This window comes from Cupressus sempervirens, chromosome 1 (assembly GCF_028749045.1).
Source record: "Cupressus sempervirens isolate cs-2001-9-10 chromosome 1, ASM2874904v1, whole genome shotgun sequence".
Lineage (NCBI taxonomy): Eukaryota > Viridiplantae > Streptophyta > Pinopsida > Cupressales > Cupressaceae > Cupressus > Cupressus sempervirens.
In genome coordinates, this window is record NC_143118.1 from 165,294,548 (window position 1) to 165,316,998 (window position 22,451).

The 22,451-nt window shown below is 36.5% G+C and overlaps 1 protein-coding gene across 1 annotated transcript in view; it reads right to left on the reverse strand.

Moving 5' to 3' along the window:
* The window catches only part of LOC149576664 (DUF21 domain-containing protein At4g14240-like), a 155,113-nt gene extending 133,967 nt beyond the window's left edge, over nucleotides 1–21,146 (reverse strand). Inside the window, exons 1-2 of the mRNA XM_089818844.1 lie at nucleotides 20,376–21,146; nucleotides 7,415–7,491 (exon numbers count right to left, since the gene is read on the reverse strand). Coding sequence (XP_089674970.1) covers nucleotides 7,415–7,491; nucleotides 20,376–20,613 — 315 coding nt within the window. The 5' untranslated portion in view covers nucleotides 20,614–21,146. The remainder of the gene's footprint in view (nucleotides 1–7,414; nucleotides 7,492–20,375) is intronic.
* Between the last annotated feature and the right edge of the window lie 1,305 nt (nucleotides 21,147–22,451).

A 22,451-nucleotide genomic window follows, 5' to 3' on the forward strand; every position in this document is an offset into this window, starting at 1 on the left:
ACTACTACTTCTAAATACATATTAAGTTCAAGTTTCAGTATCAATGAAAACTGAAAGTAGCAATCACAAATTGTGTCTACAAGTAAAACTCAAAAAGAGATTGTTGTTGCTAGGTGGGTGTTGTTGAAGTAGTTGTTGTGGAAACATCCTCAACAGGTGCCCTAATAGGTGCCTCACGTTCGACAGAAGCCTATGATGGATGACCAAGCTCATGTTCCTCCTCACGTACTACCACACCTGCATCCCACTCATCTGCTTCTCTCTCAAACTCAGCTAGCTACTCATCTGTCAATAAAGGTTCACCAACATCTGCATCCTCACCATAAGGAGGAGCAATCCAATTGGCTGAATATAGATCAATGTCATCCAAGTCTAGTGCTTCATATGAAGCTTGCCTTTCACCTTCTTCTCGTGCAAGAGAAGGTTGTACTTCACATAAACCAAGTCATCCAGGCACTTTTGAGTCTACCTATTACATTTCTTTGTGTGTATGTTTTGAAAAGTACTCCAATTTCTCTCGTAGCTAGAAGCACTACAAGGCTGCGATAAAATGTGGATGGCAAGCTTTTGACGATTAGGCATTGTGGCACCATAATATTCCCACCACAGATCTGCAAGGATTAAAAAAACCATTTATGATGTGGTAAAACTCCCAATAAACTTCACGAGCGAAATAAATGGTATGATAAAACTAAACACATGTTCTTTTTTACCTGGTTGCGAGGTGTATCTCCTATGTTTGCAATCAGGAGAAGAAAACAATGGCCCCTCTTCCCTCTTGTAGCTTTGCAACTCATCAAGTTTGAGGTCTCGGTGGTCCATATCAGCAACCAATCTTCAAATACATGTGTCCAAGCCAATTTGGACCTCTGCATCTGCTTTAAAAGTGTTGAAGAAATAGTACTTGGGGTTCAAGAAGTAGGCAACTGCATGAATGTGTTGGTGGAGTTGTCAGTTCCACCTACGATCAATGATGTTCCATATGGGTCTATATTTGGTCTCATTTAACCTATACAAATGTTAAAAGGCCTCTTTTGCACTATCCATGGCCTCATATAGAAACCCCATGGGGTTTTTATCCCCATCGACAATTCGTAGAACCTTCACCCACGGTTCTAATACCTAGACATAATAAAACATACAAAAATCAGCCAAGAAAAATATTTCAAAATTGAATACTAAATCATCAATGAATACATGAAAACTTTGAGGGTCTCTTCCATCGACTTTTCAAACCTAGCATCAAACACAATCCTCACAATCTTCTCTACTTTAGGCTTCCTAGCATAAGGACTCTCTAACCATTTCTTATCAAGAAACATGCGCTTGAGGTCTAGCAATGTCTCAGATATGCTTTGCAAATTTAGAAAATTCGTAGCAAAGCGTGTGACACCTACCCGTACAAGATCCTTACCACTAGTGTTCTCTCTCATAAGACTCAAGACCCATGAGTTGATGTACTTAGCAATATTCCTTCCATCTTCAATCACCTTCTCCACTTAGCTCAGTTTCCCTAGATCCTCAAGAAGCAAGTCAAGACAATAGGCAACACAAGGGCTCCAAAATAATGTGGGATGTCTCTCCATGAGAAGTCTACCGGCAGCCACATACGCCGTTGCATTATCAGTCACAATCTAGATGACATTAGCCACTCCCACTTCTATTACCACCTCATCCAACCTGTTACACAAATTTTTTGAATTTTTTACTTGATCGGAGGCATCAATTGATTTTAGAAATACCAACTGCCCCCTTGAAGCAACTGTAAAGTTGATGAGCGTCTAGTTCCTGCCATCTATCCACCCATCAGATATAATAGTGCAACCAATCCCTTCCCAAACTTTTCTTTGCTCTTCCACAAGCTGATGAATATTTCTCACCTCGTCCTGTAACAATGGCCCACTCACCTCATAGGGAGTTGGGGGCTTGAACCCCTTACCAGACAAAGAAATGGAAGTTACCACTTGATCCCAGTACGGACTTCATAAACCATTAAAGGTAATATCATTGCCGATCCAAAATCTTGTAATTGCCACCTTTGTCTTCTCATGTATCTCTTTGTTCCATGCAGTGCCTGGCAAGCCGGGTTGAACACCAAGAGTGTTAAGTGGAACCCAAAAGTTTGCTAGAGACCCACTCGTACTTCCCGGTCCTCTTATTCGAAACCCAATAGAAGAACCCTCTCCACCTGTTTCTAATCCTGTAGAACTAAAAGTTCCCATTGGGGCTGCCATGGCCTCAAATGTCCTCTTTTTTCTGCCTTACCTTGTGCATATTTTGGTAGGCTTGTCAAAGCCTCTCTTGTAACCTCTTCCGAACATACATCACATGGTGTAATATCATTGCATGGAATCTTCACAAGATGGTATTTCAATCGGCTGATCCCCGAAGTCATATGCTTATGGCAACGGATACATTTGACGTGTCCACTGATTGTCCCTAGCATCCCATGTTTCCATAAAGGATTCTTAACTCTACCACCACCAATCATCCCATTTCTATAGGTACTATCACAGTGTCACTGACACTTGAAGTCTGCCTTTGCAAGTATAAGAATTAGAAAATAATTACCGCAAGTATTAGTGTATCTAGTATTTATTGTTTATTAATTGAGAATTACAGTTTTACATTGAATGATAAGAAAATAATTTACCATTTACTCATACAGTTTAAAATGTAAATCAACCTAAATTAACCAATTTAAATTTCGAATGACCCTCATATTTCCAATTTTTTTTAATTTATCTTCAAAAGGGTTTCTCAAGCTATGAAATATATATATCTATATACAATGTACATATATTGATAGGCAATCTAAAATCTATTTTAAATCATTGTTTAAAATTGAAAACTTATATAAATTTTTAAAATGGTATTCATTTATTTATAATATAAAAAATAAAATACAATTAAAAAAACATGACTTTTGAAAAACAAAACTAACCTGGATTGTTTAAGAAAGCCAATCAATGTCCAATCTGGAATCCGGATTGATGAAGAATGCACAGCAGAAGGTATAAGCTCCAAGCAAGTGTTGATTGTACACTCCGAACAAAAATCACAGTCCAAATTCTGAAGTTCTAAATTTCAAACCTAAGAAGAAACCGACAAATTCCTCAGAAGAAAATGGCAGATGCTTGAAGAATTGTAACTGTTATTCTTCTTTGAATGGGCTTTCTTGCCAAAACCAGACGAAAATGACCAAGTCTGATGAGCACGACAACTGGAAATGTGTGCGAGAGAGACGACATCATGAACACAAAAGTTTTTTGGAAGTTTGTGTTAACGATGAAACAATATAACCTAAAATCCTTCTCTCTTAATGCGATGACGTGGAACGAAATTGTTTTTGGCAGTTTGTGTTTGACTTTATCGCTGATTTTAACTGCTGGATTTAACGTTATATGGTGATATAAACAGAAAAAAACACGCCATGAATTTTTCAAAAAAATGTAGCCGTGTTTAGTTGCATTTATTTTGTTTAGTAATGCATCCCGCAATATATCGCGACTTTTGCAATTTATCACAGAAGTTTTAAACTATGGTTATAAGCACAAACATAGCAAGAAATTTGAAGGAGGTACAATTCTATACTCCATCCATTCACATGGCATTCTCAATATTTAGAGGCATTCAATATTTTCCTCAAACTTGAAATGTGAAAGAGGGAAGTTTAGGTGGAGTTTCATAAGGGCAAGAAAAAGAGAATTAAATCCCTTTCAAACCCATTGAATAAAAGGAGCTTAGAATCCCAAAATTATAGGGGTTTAATAATAAAGAGGTATGTGCTACTTAAAATGATATGTTTTATTTATTAGAAAATTATCCTTATTATTATTAGGTAAAAATCTTTATTATATAGTTTGTTTTTTTAATATTGAATATAAGTTAAAGTCATATCAACATCAGGTTACAATCTGTCTAAAAACAAAAAGGAGGAATGAGTAACTGCTCTGTAGTCCGTACAGATCTTCATTAAACATCAAACCATGTTACAAAAAATCAAAAAATTGCTTAATGTTTATCAAATAAGAGTTTAACAGCTTTCAACTTTAAAACCTCCATCCAAGCCATCCATGGCAACAACCCATCTGACCACCTGAGCCTCATGGCTCCATCTCTAATCACTGTATTTGAATCTCTCATGATTTGTTTCCAAGGTAATGCTGGTGCACGGGGAGATGCACTAATCAGGAAGCATGGAGTTCTCCCCTCATTGAATTCATCTTTGTTTTCCATGAATATGAACATGTTCGGGGCATCACAGCATTCAGCAATTTTGTTTATCATTCTGCCTAACCTGGTTTTGCTAGGGCTCAAACAAGTCACAGCGTCGTTGTTACTTGCTTGACCTCCACTGTCTCCACCTCCATCCAGATTTTCAATTAGATTCCTCAGTTTGATTTGTTCCACCATTTCTTTGAGGGTACCTTCAAAGGTGTCTGGATCATGTCTCAGCCTTTATATCAAACTGTATTCCTCCATCTTTCAATATCTTATAGCATGCATTGGTTATCTTCACCACTTGCTTTTCTTTCACCTTATAGCTGAGAGTGACCTGCACACAGATTTTATGCATAATGAGCCTCCTTAGAGACTTGATAAGGATTTTACCCCTACCTTTAAATACATCATCATTCCTAATTAACCAAATAGCCCAAAGCAAATAAGAGGAAAAGATAGCCCAGAAAACATTCAAGGGTTTGGGAAGACCATGGATATTTCCAGAGATAGCAAGGAAAGGGAGGAGCTCAGCATTAGTAGGGATGTTGAACCAATTCCAGATCTCTTTGGTGAATACACATTCTAAGAATAGGTGGGACAAGGTCTCAGGTTTAGAGCAGAAGGAACAGGTGAAGGGAGAACCATCAACGTTGTTCAGAAGGAGTTTATGAAGAGCTTGTTGTATTAAATATTGCACCTTAGGTTCCACTCTGCGGTGCCAAATAGAGGGAAAATATTTGGTCCAAGTCTTGTGGTCTAAGTTACAGTCCCACTTGGTATTGAGATACTCAAAGATCTCATCATTATTTAGAAGCATACAATAAAGGTACTTAGCTTTGGTGGAAAAGAGTTTGGTGCCATCGGGCCAGGCCAAAAGAGGAAGTCTGTCAATCTCATTGCCACATACTTGAGGAAGTTTGTCTTTTGTGCAGGCTTCCTTAATCACTGCATATGTTCTCTTTTGAGATTGAGGGAACTGAAACTTAGAGGCAAGATTCTCCCAAGATATCAGTTGGTTATCCAAACACAGGTTGCCAAAGGAGTGAATGCCTAGCCTATCCCATAGTTTTACTGAACAACCATGCAGAAGTGCTAGAGGTCTTCCTTTCCTTTCCAGGTTTCACCATGGGGATCTTTCTCCACACAATTTGGCTTGGTCGCCTATTAGATCAGCCCCTACCATCCATTGTCTCACTTTATCCCAAGCTTTCCATAGAGTTTTAAATATGACAGAACCTTCAAGTTTAATCTTCCATTTACCTGAAAGTAAGTCATGAATATGCATCCCTTTCCATGTTTTCCCAATTCAAGGTACCCCTCTTTCAATATTATGTCTGATATAGTTTTCATTTCATATATATATAATGTAAATCTTTTGAATATAGAAATATATAGAAGGTGTTATATTTATAAAAACATATATTTTATTTTTTATGAAAGATTAATAATGGTTCCTATGGTGGAAATAGATTGATCTCAAACTCTTCACATCAGTTTCAGATATAGGTGGAATTCCCATTTGGCTGACACGATAGAGATGGGATTCAAACTCCTGGTGTTAGTATCACAGATGAGTGTAACTTCCATTTGGCTGACATGATGGAGGTGAAATACAAATCCAGAGTGTTAGTATCATAGATGGGTGGAATTACTTATTTGACTAACACAACAAAGATTGATATATGGCATCGGTATCAGAGATGGGCGTAATGCTCATTTGGCCAACACTACCTAATGGATACAACCACTACAATTTTGGTATGTGAGAATTATCTCCATCTGACCAACACGCCTGGGGTTAGTACAATGGCAAAAATATTCTTAAAGGTGTCAACATATGCATATGTGATTGGCCTTGGATAGAGGATGTCCCATCCAAGAAGAATCTTAAGGGGTGCACTCTCAAGAAGACGGCAAGGTAGCTATGAGCTAGGAAGCCCGATCTAGGGACGTCCTTAAGATTGGGATTAAATTAGAAGATAGAATGATACAGTTAGTTTTGTTATTGTTGTGATTTTAACAATTGTTTTGCAGGTATTACTTGTCCCAAGCTAACCCTAATAGTGGGGACATTACACAAGCTATCTATTTGAAATAATCAATCAGTAACTAGCATGCACAGAACTTGAACTTTGAAAAAATAAGAATAGAGATATATCTAAATCATCTAGAGAGAGATAGATAAAATAAACAGAGATAAAATAAGACTTATCTTATCTAGGGGAAGAAATACCTAAAGAAAAACTACAAAACATCATATGCATATATAAACATCAATCAGGATCATCATCTCCAGGCAGAGCATTAAGTCTTTGTCTTTATTTGCCAGACCAGACAACTTGAATCTGGTTTGAACACCATATTTTTTTCATTGGATTGACTCTAGCAAAATATGACGGCGAAAATGGCTTCCATCTTTCCATGTAGAGTTCAAGGATATTTTCAGTTGTTTAACTTAAAGCTTACGTTCAAAGTATCCAACAGTAAAAATTAAGAGAGGATCTTTCCCTGGGTCCTACTAAAGATTGTCATTAAAGTGAAGTCTGCTATGACTATTTGTTAATAAAGGATTCCTGAAAACAAATAATCTGTTCTGAACTCAGCAAAAAGAGGCAATTTCTAATTTCAAGCCTGGAAGTGAATAGTTTGACAAAATATCAAGAGCACACAGTTTTAAATCTGTTTATAAATTACATTTTTTATAAGAACAAATACTAAGCAAAGTATAATATTTTTACAAATGGTTCCCAATAAGCTGCTTCATATAGAGTCTAGTAAGGAAGCATTAGGAATAAGGCCAAATAATTGGACAAACAGATCCATATTTTTTATTGCCATAATCATCAGTTGAGATCATTGTCCTTATCTACCGACTGAGGCTCAGAGTTCCTATGACAATCAGTTCATGCTTTAAAGTCATATTGCAAGGTAAACTTTGGAGGAGGTGGTGTTGCAAATCAAGGGTTTTCTCAATTGCCAAAACATGAACATACCTTTCATTTCTTCAGTGTCTATATATTAAAATTATTTAATTAGAGCAATATTTCATATTATATAACAAAAGCACAGCTACAGATTGTTTTCAAACCATATCTATCCCTTTAAAAAGTAGTTCCTTCAAGGAATATATTTTCCAATGAGCAACCCAACAGTTATTTATTGACTCTAGAAAAAGTGTCAATCAAGGTACCTCCATGGCTGCAGCATTACAAAGAAGTAATGTGACAAGAAGCTGATGTTGTCTCTGAACGACAGGAAAAATAGTAGCTGTAAATAGTACAAAAGACAGTAAACAATTAGAGTGCTCAGCAAGTCAAAAAACTTGAAATCAATACCATTTTTAATTTTTCACAATATAACATGGATCTTCTATAATCATCAGATTCTGAAAGACTTAATTGACAATAATATCTAAGACAATGAAGGCTTCAAAAGTGAAAAAAATCAATCTATTCACTGTATTTACTACCAAGTAGATACTCCTCTGTATCTAATATCACAATGCATCTTTAGAACTTGACAGCTTTAAGAAAATGAATTGCTTCCTTCAAAGCTAAAATTAACAATATTGAACACAGAACATGCCACATAAGCTGAATAACTCAATCGTTAGCTCCCGAAGCCCTCAAGATGCACCTACTCTTGCAAAACATATGAAGAGTTAACTTCAGGTAATATAATTAAGTTCGCATACAAAACTTAGCACAAATTCCTCCAACTAATGTACAATTCCAACCAAACCAGTTTTAAACTGAAGGCAGAAGTGTCGCGAACTGCATGAAATACTACATTTGAATACTTTGTCCTTAAGTGTTTGAATTCATGATGCATTCCTCTAAAGACATATCTTAGGAAAAAAATGAATGATTTAACTATGTTAGAGCAGATGGAGTATTTAAATTGATTGTGGTGTCAATTAATAAGAGATTATTTACATGCAAACTGTACAAAATTGCATATTTTAATCTTGCCACCAATTGATGAATAAGGATTGTCTTGTAAGTGTTTTAAATTATTAACTTATTCATTTTGACTACAGATTAAGTAAAACTTTCTTTTTAATGATCCAATTCAGATCACAGCTCCCCAGTGAATAGGTTTTTGAGTTTTGGTATTTGAGGAAAAAACTCCCCCACTTACTCCTTCATATAATGCTCAACTTTGCTTGGGAAACATCCTGACTCCTTTCAACCCCACTTACCAACTTTCCTACTCCGTCATCTTTGAAATGCTTAATGTCTTCTGCACTAAAACATCCTTATCCAGCTCTTCTTAAGATTAAGCACAAACTATTAAATTAAGCTAACAAAAGTGTTTCTTCATCTTATACCTAGAAATCTAAAAGATGCACAATTTATTACAACAGTCACAACTGAATATGACTTCATACGCAGAAGCAAGTCTAACCTAAATGCACTTTTGCACACTTGTTCAAGAGTCTCAAATAGATCATGCCACAGTGGTGTCCACCTCTTTGCTTTAACTTGGGATATTTCTTTGCCCAACTCAAATCATGCTTTCCTTAACTTGGATCTCGTGCTCATATAATGTTTATCATATCTCACTTTGCCCTTGGTTGAAGACTACTTCAATCTCTCATGCACTTAAAGATTGTTTGCCTTATTCCCAACGAAGATCTTGACCATGTGGTTTTTTAAATCCAAACTTTCTGCCTTCCTTGTGATTGTCACATCAGTGCATCGAAAAGGCTAGAGTTCCATAATGGAGACAAGCCCCATAATGAAATTAATTTGTAAACAAACAAATATCCTTATTTCATGAATGTTAAATACAAAACAAATTTTCATCAAGTATTGTTGTACAAATGCTTTCTACTATACCCCCACAAGAGCTACACCAATTTTCTAGCAACCATTTTGATTTAAACATTTGTTGTAGATAAAATGTAGTAGATCTCTTCAATTCCTATCCAACTCTCATAATGTAGTTAAATAAATTCCACAAACCTACCTCTTATGCCCTGCATACACGTCCCTAAATTTTGTCAAGCAAAATGTTGGGTCCCCCTTTACTTTCGCTCTATTCCCTTTTTAGTCTAGTTTTGTTTTGCTTTGTTCACCTCTAGTGTCCACGATCCCAGAGCCCACCCTTTGTCAGCATAGTTTTGCTTAGTCTTCAGGGTGTTTAGCCTCCAAAATGTTTCCTTAGAATTACAGAGTCTGAATGCCCAAAGTGCAGAGCATTTATGTTGAACTCAAAATAATACACCGCATTTAAAGCCTTTTCCCCAGCTGCTCTATAAAAGGACTTCTAAACGATCATTTTAACAACCACATGATTAGAAATCATCCTTAGAGCACCTCTGTGATCGAATTTTTGAGCATGTAAATTTGTGTGTTTGCTTGCGAATTTGTTTGTTTGTTGGGTATTTTTTCTTGGTCAGCGTGTGTGATTTTTGTTGCAAGTAGTCCTCTATGTTTTTCGCTAGCACAATAGGGCTTTTTGTTGCATGCATTCATTTTCCTAGTTTTCACACCCTTTTTATTTTTGTTGAAGGGTTAAATAAAATGGAATCTCTAAAATTCCATGGCCCTAAACTTAATACAAGGGCCCCCTTTTTGTGCTCTAGGGTTTCTTTTGTACCCTAGTTGTAGGTGTCATGCATTCGACCCTACTAGTTTCTTAGTTGTGCAATAAAGTTCTTTGTTTCCACTAGTTTTTGTGCCCTATGTTGTCCAATTTTTTGAGTGTTGTAGATGATGTCCAATTTTTGCCTAAGTGTCAACTAGGGCTTCTTGAGATTATCATCCTTTCATACCCTAGTTTATGCCCTAATCTACACCTATTTTGAACTGAAAGCGATTTCCTCGCCCAAAATGTTGAATTTTCATTAAGGATTTTCTCGTTGAATCACTGTCAGGTTTAGGCCCAATGACAAGACACATGTCAAAGGCCCATGCTATGAACCTCTCGATTAACACCCTTTTCACCAACGAGCCATTGGTCATCATCGTCCAAAAACCTTGGTTCTCAACCACTAGTCACTTTTGTGATGAGAAATTCAAATTCCCCCAGAGCTAGCCATTGTACAAGTCGTTGTAGCTGAAAATCATTCATATCCTAAGTTTTGGCTAAGTCACTAACATTCTTTATGGTGAAGGATTCTAAATCGTTAAGAAGCACCCTATTTTCATGTCTCAGGTGTCCCTCTACTTATTCACCATTTTAGAATAAAGTAAGACTCTAGAGTCTAGATAACTAATGGTGTATTTTCCCAGGGTCTTCATAAGACTAATTCTTTGTGAAAGTTCATTATTACAGACTTCGAGATCCAGGAATCCATCATCCTTCATGTTTTATTTTCAACAAAATTACTCACACAAATCCCTCGAAACTCAGACACCGAGATCTACTCACAACTTTTGATAATGTAGCTTATCCTGTATACGTATTACGTACTAATAATGCTTTGTCTTGCAAGAAGATACGATAAAATCATGGCATCCTCCTCATCTGTGCAAGAAGTGGATCCCGAGGCAATGCTTCCCGAACCATCCGGAAGGAAAACTAAAGTGGAGAGTGAATTGGCGAAGCTGCCCCTTACCATGAAGTACAAGGTGGATGACATAGTTCAAGCCTCCAAGATGGAGAGTGCAGTCTGAAACTTAACAGATATAGATCTTGAGGATTGTGACTTAAAAACCATCCAAACAAACATATGGGATGGGCAAGTTGTTAGGGAGGAAGAAAGTGTTCATCTTTCCAAGTCCGACTTAGTGTCAGCTACTCTCTTTCCCATCTCCCTCCAATATTCAGAGTTCATTTGTACCTTGACGATCCAATACTCAGAGGCCATGCATTCATGCTCTCTGCTAGAAGTTACCCAGATTGTTACTTTTAACCTGGCTTCGGTCGTCATCATCCTCCATATCCCATCATGTCTTCTCGCTTAATGTGTTTATGAATATAATGAGGCTTGCTCAACCCAATGATTAACTATATATGTATGTATACGTACATGAACATGTCTATGCATATCTAGATAAATATGTGTATATATAAAATAATGATGCTTGATTAACCCTAATGATTTACCTATATATAAATGTGTATGCATGTGTTTTTCATATTGTGATTACAAGACCGAAAACCAAGATCGTATTATTGAGGAAAGATTTATAAAGTAAGATGTAACGCTAAACCTTATTTATTGCAATTGTGATTTTAGGGAAAATTAGGAAGGTGACATCACATATTGAGAACCAAACAGGTTCCAACCACCTGTCTTAGAGCCAAAGGAATTCTTAGGAAGTGGTATAATACCGAAACATGTAACTTTTGAGCTTTTAAAGTATTTTTGCACCAAATAGGCACTCAAGAACTACTAAAACACCAATGAACGCCCCATGCTATCCTATCCTATTTTGCAAAAGTATACCTGTTTGGGAACTAGTGGGGTTTTCCAAACTACCTTGTAGACTAACATCAAGGTGTTAAGAACTACCCAATTAACTGTAAAGAAATAAGTTTCTTTTGTTTGTCGATTTGACAATTTTTACCATTGTCATACTATTGAGAATTAACATGATTTTTGGAACCATTCAATTTGCCAAAATTCTCTATCAATGAAATTCCCTCCACACAGAACTTTTGCCTCAAACACTTTGATACATCTTAATCTGATAAGTAGGAGATTATTTCCACAGCAAGTCAAATTGTGATATTGCTATCAGGATTTAACTAGTTGATTTTGAGTCAAACTCATTGACCCATGCTTCATGAGTAGTGAATCAACATGAATTCATCTCTCATGAGAATAAATGGAACACTCAACACTCATTGGATCTAGGTGATGCTCACAAAGGTGAAGCACCAGGACTTCCCGAGAGGTCACACATCCCAATTATGTTGTCTAAGACTTGAGAGAATCAATCCAACATGAATCCTATGTTCATCATGTTAATCTACAAGAGGACCTAGTGATAGACCAACCCTAATTGGTTGATGTTAGCCAGTAAGGGGTCATTACATAGTGAATTAGGGATAGAGATATATGTCATAAGATAATATCAAAGTTGTTCAATGTAAGCTAGTTATACCACTAAGAGGATCTAAGGATTAGTTTAGGGATACTCATAATGGTAGGTGACTCAGCTTGACAAAATAGAAAATTCACATTGCTTAAAGCAAGCAACCTTGGGAAGGAAAAACTATCATGCCCCTGAGAGGAAAGACCCATTTGTCTTATTCGCCCATGGAAATTTGAGGATAGAAGATATTGCAAGCATTTGACTGTGACCTAGGCTAAAGAGAACACTTACAGAGTCAAGAAACCCCTTACAACCTCCTCTTGACTCTAGATCAAAGAGGACACTTACAGAGTCAAGAAACCCCTTACAACATCCTCTTGACTCTGCAAGATGGCAACGGTCTGTAGGGAGAAGAGATATGGTTGTGGAAAGAAGCTACAAGCCACCAAGCAGGGGATTGTGTAGACATCCACTCCTAGGCTTGTTGTAGAAATGGCTTCAAACAAACCCATCATGTCTCCTCCCCTAACTTATTTACACTTTACAAATATAACGAGGCTTGATTAGCCCAATGATTAATTACATATGTATGTATATGTACATGTACATGCATATGTATAAATATGTATATGTATATACAAAATAATGAGGCTTTAGTAACCCTAATAATTAACTATGTGTATGACGATGTGGATGTGGATGTGGATGTGCATATGTTTTTTATGTTGATTGCAGGATCTAAATCCAAGATTGTATTATTGAGAAAAGATTTATAAGGTAAGATGCAACCCTATCCCTAATTTATTGCAATTGTGATTTTAAGGAAAATTAGGAAGGTGAAATCACACATTGAGAACCAACGAGGTTCCAACCACCTATCTTAGAGCCAAAGGATCTTGGGAAGTGGCATAATACTAAAACATGTAACTTTAGAGCTTCTGAAGTATTTTTGCTCCAAATAGGTGCTCAAGAACCGCTAAAAACATCAATGAACGCCACATGCCATCCTATTTTGGCAAAGTATATCTGGTTAAGAACTAGTAGGGTTCTTGGAACTACCTTGTTGACCAAAATCAAGGGGCCAAGAACTACTCAATTAATTGAAAAGAAGTAAGTTTCTTTTGTTTGTCGATTTGACAATTTTGACCATTACCATATTGAGAACTCACATGATTTTTGGAACCATTCAATTTGCCAAAATTCTCTATCAATGAAATTGCCTCCACACAGAACTAAAACTTCAAAGACTTAACATTTATGAGGTTCTCAAGAATAGTTTTGGCATAGGAGAGGTTCTTGGGAGCTTGATTTTCACCAAAGAGAAGGCCTTAGAATCTTACAAGAAATATGACTCAGATTTTTTTCTTCATTCCAAAAACCAATCACTCAGCCAAATATGATGTGTAGGGAAGCAAATCAAGTCCATACTTCACTAACAACTAATAATGGATTCAGATGTGACGGCCCCAAACATCTTTTATTGGAATATAATGGATTATTTTTAAAGGTCATCTATTAATAGAAGTGGTCACAGTCTGAAACATCTTGTCAATTTGTATGAGAGGCTATGTTAGAAGCAACAATATTTAGAGAAGTCAATTTTCTACTCAACTCACAACCTTCATAGATTGAGAATTCATGATCTCGAAACATCTTTAAGAGACATGATCCATTATTGTGCTTAAGTGTTTCTGTTTGAAACTATGATAGACTTTTCACAACAATGTTTCTAATTGCACCCTAAGATCCAAAACATCTTGTCAATTTGTAAGAAGAATTCATGTTGAACATAGGATCATAATATTTCAGTAAGCAAATCAATTTTATAATCGATTCACAGCTGATCATAGGACATGTTTATAATAGGGTCACAAAGTTTCAAGAAGCAAATCAAATTAGTACCATAGTCACAACAAATCAAAGATTGAGAATTCATAAACCTAATATCTCATCAAATTTTATCAGGAGCCTATGTTAACCATAGGCTGAGGACTGCTTGTAACTCAGAATATTATAGGTGTAAGGATTGAATGCAAAACAAAAAACAGCAGATGAACAAAACGAATAGACAAGAGAAATACAACACGAGATATATCCCGGTTCACCACAAATGTGGCTACATCCAGACTGAGTAATGTATTAATTATGTAAAAGATCGATTACAAATGAAGCAGGAGCAGCATATATAAAGGCTCCAATTACATTACAAATGAAGAGTCTCGTAAAAACAGGAGACACACAATTCGAGGGAATATTATATTATGACCATTGGCCTTCATACAATAACAAACTCCCACCTGAAGGACAACCAATGCGGCAAGTGATCACCCAATACCCTGCTAATAGCTACTTTACCTTCTCTTCACAAGCCCAAGACAAGTCCCAGCACATTCGACTTTTCTTTGGCTACAACCTTTGTGAAAGTATCTATCAGATTGATCTTTGTGTCAATCTTTACAACTTTCAGCTTCCTTCCTCAATTGCATGACTAACAAAGTGAGCATGCACGTCAATGTGCTTAGAGCGACAATGTGATGAATGATTATGAGCCATGAAAATGGCGCTACGGCTATCACAAAACAAAGTATAGTTGCTTTGCTGAACTTTCAAGTCACCAAGCAATCACTGAAGCCAAATTATTTCCCTTGCACCTTTGGAAAGAGCCAAATATTCAACCTCAGCTGAAGAAAGAGCAATAGAATGTTGCAACCTTGAAGCTCCAGAAAACATGAAGGTATAACCAGTGGTAGACCTTTGTTTATCCAAATCTCCAGCAAGATCAGAATCAGTGAAGCCTTGCAATTGAACCTTATTTCCTCCAAAACATAACACATAATCTGAAGTGTCTTTTAGATATCTTAGTATCCATTTAACTGCTTCCCAATGAGCCTTTCTGGGATTGCTCATGAATCTGCTCACAACTCCCACCGCATGAGCAATGTCGGGGCGTGTAGAAACCATGGCATACACAATGCTACCAACTACAGATTTATAAGGATGAATTCATTTTCTTCTTGTGTTTTTGGGCACAATTTAGAGCTTAAACAGAAATAACAAGCAAGTGGAATAGGAGCACCTTTTGCATCAGCCATGTTAAACCTCTCAACAACTTTATCCATATATTGTTTTTGAGACAACGTGATTTCCCTCTTTTTCCTATCTATTGTGATCGTCATGCCAAGGATTTTCTTAGCTGCCCCTAAGTCTTTCATGGCAAACTTTCTTGCCAATTTCTCCTTTACTTCATGAACTATTTTCTTACTTGTACCAACTACTAACATGTCATCAACATAAAGAAGAAGAATTACGAACTCACCATTAGGAAGTTTTTTGAAGTAGACACATGGATCTGATTCACATCTTGTGAATTTTTGTTCAGCCATGAAGCAATCAAATTTCAAGTGCCATTGTCTTGGGGCTTGCTTGAGCCCATACAAGCTGCGATTTAGTTTACAATAGAGATACTCTTGCCCTTTCTTGACGAATCCTTGAGGCTGCTCCATATACAATTCCTCTTCTACATCACTATGTAGGAATGCAGTCTTGACATCAAGCTACGCCAACTCAACATCCCATGTTGTTGTTAATCCCAAAATTGTTCGGATTGTTGTCATCTTTACAACTGGTGAGAAGATCTCATTCAAGTCTATCCCCTTTTCTTGATCAAACCCCTTTACCACTAACCTAGCGTTCAAGCATTTTTTTCCTTTTGCTTCTTTCAACCAGTATACCCACTTTTTCTTAAGTGGTCTTCAATTTGGCAAAAGAGTAACCAAATCCCATGTTTGGTTCTTGATTAAAGAATCTATTTCTTCATGCATCGTGGCCTGCCATTGATAATTGTTTGAATTTTTGAGAGCAACGTTGTATGCTGATGGTTTTGAGAATTCCAAAACCAATATTGAAGGCTCTTCCTCTTTAGCGAACAATAACTAATAATCAAAGTATTTAGCAGGCATCCATCTTTCCCTGGTAGATCTTCTTAATTGAGGCTCTAAGTTTTGTATTTCAATTTTGTTATCAAGATCATTGTCATGTTTCTGCAATCCTCTATGAATATTTTTGCAACTTTCTCCACGAGAGTATTCTTCATAGACTCCACCGTGGAGGCTTCCTCTCCAAGATGAAGCTTTGCTATGCACAATACTATTGACAAGTTGTGTTTTAGAATGCAAACCAATTGTACTGCCTCCTTGAGTCTCACTGCAACTAAAATTAGTATTACTATATTGTGTGTTTATGTGATCTTCTTCTGACGGAGCTTGGTTTCCTACAGTCATATCAATTTCTCGTGGCATGGCATCATGATTTTGAACTCCACCGAGTGTCCCACTATGGAACTGGCCATTGACTTGATTGTCCTTTGTGGACAAAGCGCCATGCGTGTTGATTGCCCTAAGCTCAAAACTAGTTTGAAAACAAAATTTTCTTCTGTGCCAATAATATGGCCGATGTCATTGGATGGTGAGTGTCCACCATGTTGAAAGCCCAAATTGTCAAAGGGATTTCGCATAGTATTGTGTGTCACCTATTCACCTGAACTTGCAACACGAGCAGAGAATTGTCAGTTTTCAACACTATTAAGGGGTGTGACTTCCATTGAATTATAGTTGCACTGCTTACCACGATATTGGCACTTATTAACCATGTCATCGTAGAGGCTTTGACTGCTTGGAGGCAAGGTACTGTTTGGAGGCCCATGCATTTCTTCACACCCGCGTGGACTTGGGTTTTTGTGGTCATCAAAGAGATGACAGTCTTGCATTGAAACATCATCTACATAGCCCACAGGTGTGTGATGTATGTGCCCTGTCAGTGATGTATTTTGCCAAACATATGAAGTTGGTGACCTATGCTCAACAAGACTGTGATGTGCAAAGTCCGCATCGTGGGAGGAAGTATGATGTCTTCCAGAAGACTTGGTATTATTGTTACTACCAATACTATCAAATTCAACCAATTGTGACAAGGAAGGAATTAGAGCTAAGACAGAGGTGGGACTATATGAAATTGTATTAGGCACTGGCTATAGATTTGTTCTAACACTCCTTTGTGCAAAAATTGGCACATATTCTTGTTCTAAGATTTCTTGTGTTTGCAAAGCTAGAAATGTTTTCTCATTGAAAATAATGTCTTTACTTTGAATAACCTTCTTCTCCGCTGGATCCCAAATTCTAAACCCAAATTGGTCCTCTCCTCTCCATAACCAACGAAAAGTCTCTTTTGTGATTTAAAATCCAGCTTAGTTCTCTTTTCTTTGGGCACATGTGCATAGTCTTCACACCCAAAGACCTGAAGATGTGAATATGAAACTCTTCTTCCTTGCCATTCCTCCTTTGGAATTCCAAAATTCAACCTTGAAGGACTTCGATTGATTAATTACATGGTTGTACTACATGCTTTAGCCCAGAATTTTTTGCCTAGGTCGGCATTTGAAAGCATACATTGTGCTTTCTCAAGTATGGTCATATTAAGCCTTTCCACTGCCCCATTTTCTTGAGGGGTGTAGGGAACAACTTTCACCCTTCGAATACCATTATCTGCACAATAGTTATCAAAATCCAACGAACAAAATTCACCTCCATTATCCATTCTCAAACATTTAATCTTGTAACCTCTTTGGTTTTCAACAAGTGCTTTGAAAACTTTGAATTTAGAAAACACTTCAGATTTGCTCGCAATTATATATATCTAAACTTTCCTAGTACAATCATCAAGGAAAGTAATGAAATATTTTGCACCTCCTAAAGAACTTACCTCGGTAGGATCAAAGACATCCGAGTGCACAAGTTCCAATGGTGTTTGTCTTCATGCCATGCTCATCTTTCAAGAAGTTGACCCGCTTTTGCTTTCCGTAGAGACAATGTTCACAAAACTCCAAGTTTGCTGATAGGAGATCCGATAGTTGATCCAATTTGAGCATTACCTCAAGTCCTTTCTTACTCATATGGCCTAACCTTTGATGCCAAAGTGCCACATCGCTGCCCACAACTGTCATAGTAGCACCTACTTCGGTAGGTCTTTCAAAAAGCTATAAACTACCGACTTCATTGCCCTTGGCAATATTCATAGAACCTTTAGTGACTTTCCAAGAATCCGGATGAAAGAATGGATGATATCCTTGTGCAAAAAGCTGACTAACAGAAATCAGGCTTTTCCTCAATTTGGGAACATGACAAACATCCTTTAGAAACCATTGGCTTCCTCCTTCCAGCTGTAGCATAATATCACCTTTACCAACTATCTCACAAGACTTATTGTCTCCAAGAAAGACTTCTCCAAATTGTCCTTCATGATAGTTTGTAAAACAATCCGTACAAGAAGTGGCATGAAAAGAAGTTTCGGAATCTATCACCCAAGAATTTGATTTGGTATCACTTGTAGAAAGAATTAAAATACTTTCATCCTTCTCATGAGCTGTATTTGCTTCAATATTTCTCACCTTCTCTTGTGCCTTCTTGTAAGCCCAACAATTTTGCTTTGAGTGGCCAAGCTTACCACAAAACTAGCACTCTCCATTCCTACCTCTTGACTTTGATCTATTGGTTAATTTAAATTTTCTTCACTTGTAATTGTTACCTCTATGATGGCTTATTCCCCTTGTCTCGGTGCTGACCATGGTAAGAGCATCACCGGATGAGGAGTCTTTGTTACTTCTTCTCATATCTTCACTAAGTAAAGTGGCCACAAGTTCATCATAGACCAGCTTGCTTTTTGTGTAGTTTGAAGTGCTAACAGTTGTGACTATGGCATCCCAACTGTCAAGTTAGGAACACAACCAGATGAAAGCTTTAGATTCGTCATCTTGAGTCATACCAACCGAGGTTGCTTGACATAATAAAGTGCTCAAATCATTTATATTATTTGACATCACAATCCCTTCCTTCATTTTCAGCTTGTAGAGCTTCTTCATAATAAAGATTTTATTCGCAGCCAATGTCGTTTAATACATACTTTGAAGTTTATCTGAAACTTCATTTGTTGCCTTTTCATTCAATACATTGAACAAGACGTTTTGAGATAACGAAAGAAAAATTAATGCATTCACCTTCTCATCAATCTTTTCCCAATCTTCATTCGTCATCACAATTGGTTTCTTAGTTTTTCCTTCAATTGCAATTGACGAGTCTTGCTTAACCAACAAAGAACGCATATGTACTTTCCACAAGCTGAAATTCTTCAGTGCAAATTTCTCTACTCTTGCATCGTCCATCTTTCTGGAAAGTCAACACAAATTTCCAATCTACACAACCTATGCTCTAATACCAATTGAAAGGATTGAATGCGAAAAGAAAAATAGAAGATGAACAAGACGAATAGACAAGAGAAAATACAACACGAGATTTATCCTAGTTCACCACAAATGTGGCTACATCGAAACTAAGCAAAGTATTGTATTAATTATGTAAAAGATCAATTACAAATGATGCAGGAGCAGCATATATAAAGGCTCCAATTACATTACAAATGAAGAGTCTCGTAAAACCAAGAGAGACACAATTGGAGGGAAAATTATATTATGACCAATGGCCTTCATACAATAACAATAGGAAGGAAATCAATTTCGCACTCGACTCACAATGGTGACAGATGCAGTTTCGCTTCATTCTGCAGTCACGGATGAGACTTTTGATCATCGAGTCAACCGGACATGGCATGGCATAAGTGACAACACAAATGACTTGTCGCATATGTTTCACAGATTTTTTCTGATAATAGGATCAAATATTTGGGGAAGTAAACCAATTTTATAATCAACTCACAGCTTATTACATATTGAAAACTCACACCTCTGAACATCTCATTAATTTGATATATGTTTGATGATAAATTAAGATAGAAAAATCGGAACATCTCCTCGGTTGAAGAGTATTGGATTGTAACTGAGAAGTCATAATATCTAGGGAACCATACAAACTTCGCACTCTAATACATCTGATCACAGATTGAGAAGTGGCAACCGAAACGTCCAATCAATTCAATGCATATCGATGACAAATTGGGGAATCTAACAATCTACTTACGGACAACCTTTAAAACTGAGAAGTTGCAACCCCAATCATATTCTCAATTTGCATCTGAATGGGTATTACCATGTGAATAACAAAACAATTAAGAATTATCATGACCCGATCATTAAGGGGGGAAAAAGTCACACACCTGCCTGTTTTTTCTCTGTAGGAGTGCCACTTCTCTGAAGTACCTCCAAATCCACAAGGCCGAGGGACATCAATCCTAAAGTCAAGCCGGACATAATCCCTGCAAACATAACGAGAAAAGCAGAAATGCCTGCATCCACGCACCACCAAAAACTTCCAAAGCGTATGTTCTCTTCCCCTAGAAATCTGCCGGCAGACGACGACAGTCCACCAAACATCATACTCTCCATTATTCTCATTCCTTCTTTTTTCCCTCGTGTCTTTTTCCTTCCTTGATTCTCTTTTCTGGAATAGCTTTTACCACTACCAGAAGTCGACCTGCCTCAGAAACTCTTTATCCGTAAACAAAGTCAAGCTCAGAGGTGTTGCGACAACTGGACTCCTCTGATTTCCTTGCAATTGGGAATTTATATTAACGCAACCCTCCTCAACTAATCAACCGCAGTTCGAAACCCGTTTACTGAAGTCTATTCGATGTATGAAAGGGTAAACCGATCCATTTTTATATTTAGGGATATGCCTGGGACTGTAAATAGAACGTTAGCATGAGATTGGAGGTCTGGTAGGTCTGGTACATGTCGAAGACTGATTTTTTAATCAATTAAGTCGTTTTCCAACATTGTACGAAGACTCATGTTAATTATTCCGCATGTTCGGCGTGAGTTTTTTATGGCGAACTCATGATTCCATCGAAGCTAGAATATTCAGTCCCGTACTTTGAGATTCCAGTGGCATGTTGATATTGCGAAGTGAATGCAATTTAAGATGGAGTATTAATTATTAGAAGTCAAGAAAGACTTTAATGTAATGCCAGTTGTTTTGTAGTGATTGGTTTTATATGTTGTATCATTCTTCCAGCTATTTCGTATAGCTGTTATTTTTTTGTAAATTTGCTTTGTTTCAATAAATAAATTTTAAAAAACTAATAAATATAGAATTGTCATTTATGTGTTCAAATAGTTTGTTAGAATAAGTTGTGTAAAATTTATATAAAAATCTTTTTAATTTATTTATTCTTTATATAAGCTATTAAAATTAATATTAATATTATTTTAAGATTAATGAAGTATTCTATAAGATTTATAATTTGAAGATTAATGAAGTATTTCTTAAAAAATTATAATTTAATAAATGGAGTGACATATCCTTTTTATCTAGATTGCATTTTCTTGGATTGAATTTTTCTTTTGTATATATGTGTGAAAAAATTGTTACAATTTTTAAATCTACAAGAAGATTGTTTCGATACAATTACAAAGATATAATATAATTGTACTAGCAAACATTTCTTTTTTTAAATCTATATCAAAACGTCAAACACAATATATATGTAACGTGGAGTGTAATATTAATTTGACTCTAATAATAGCAGCATTAGGATTTAGCATTAAGGTTTGGGTTATGGATTTGTAGTAGGGCTAGAATTTAGGGCTAGCATTAGGATTGGGGTTTACCATATAGAATTAGTGTTCATAAATTAGGGTTTAGCATTTAAAATTAGGATTGTGCATTTATGATTAGTATTAGGGTGTAGCATTCATGATTAGGATTAGGGTTTAACATTCATGATTAGGATTTAGCATTTACGATTAGGGCCCATTTGGTGGCAGGCATAGGAATGGAGAATAGGCATGCAATATTGGGAATAGGAATGGCTATTCCAATAACAGGTATTTCTTGGAATGGGTATAAGCTCATTTTAGAGGCAAAATGGGAATATGTATTCCTATTCCCTATTCCAAGTGACGAACGAAACAGAAAATGGAAAATGTATTCCAACTTTTCTATTCCTATTCCAACAACCAAACGGGCCCTTAGAGTTTTAAGAATAGTTTTTCATATAAGTCTTCATTTACATAGAAATTATAATTTTTAATTTAGAGTTGTCATTTATGTGTTTAAAAGTTGTGTGTGTGTGTGTGTGTGTGTGTGTACTTCTTATAAGATTATTAATTTGAAAATTTAAGAGGTATTTTTAAAAGAATTGGAATTTTATCATTGTCTTTATACAGAATGCAACTCTTCAAAATTATCATTTTGAAGTTGTGAGAAATTGCTTTCTTTTATAGAATTTTGA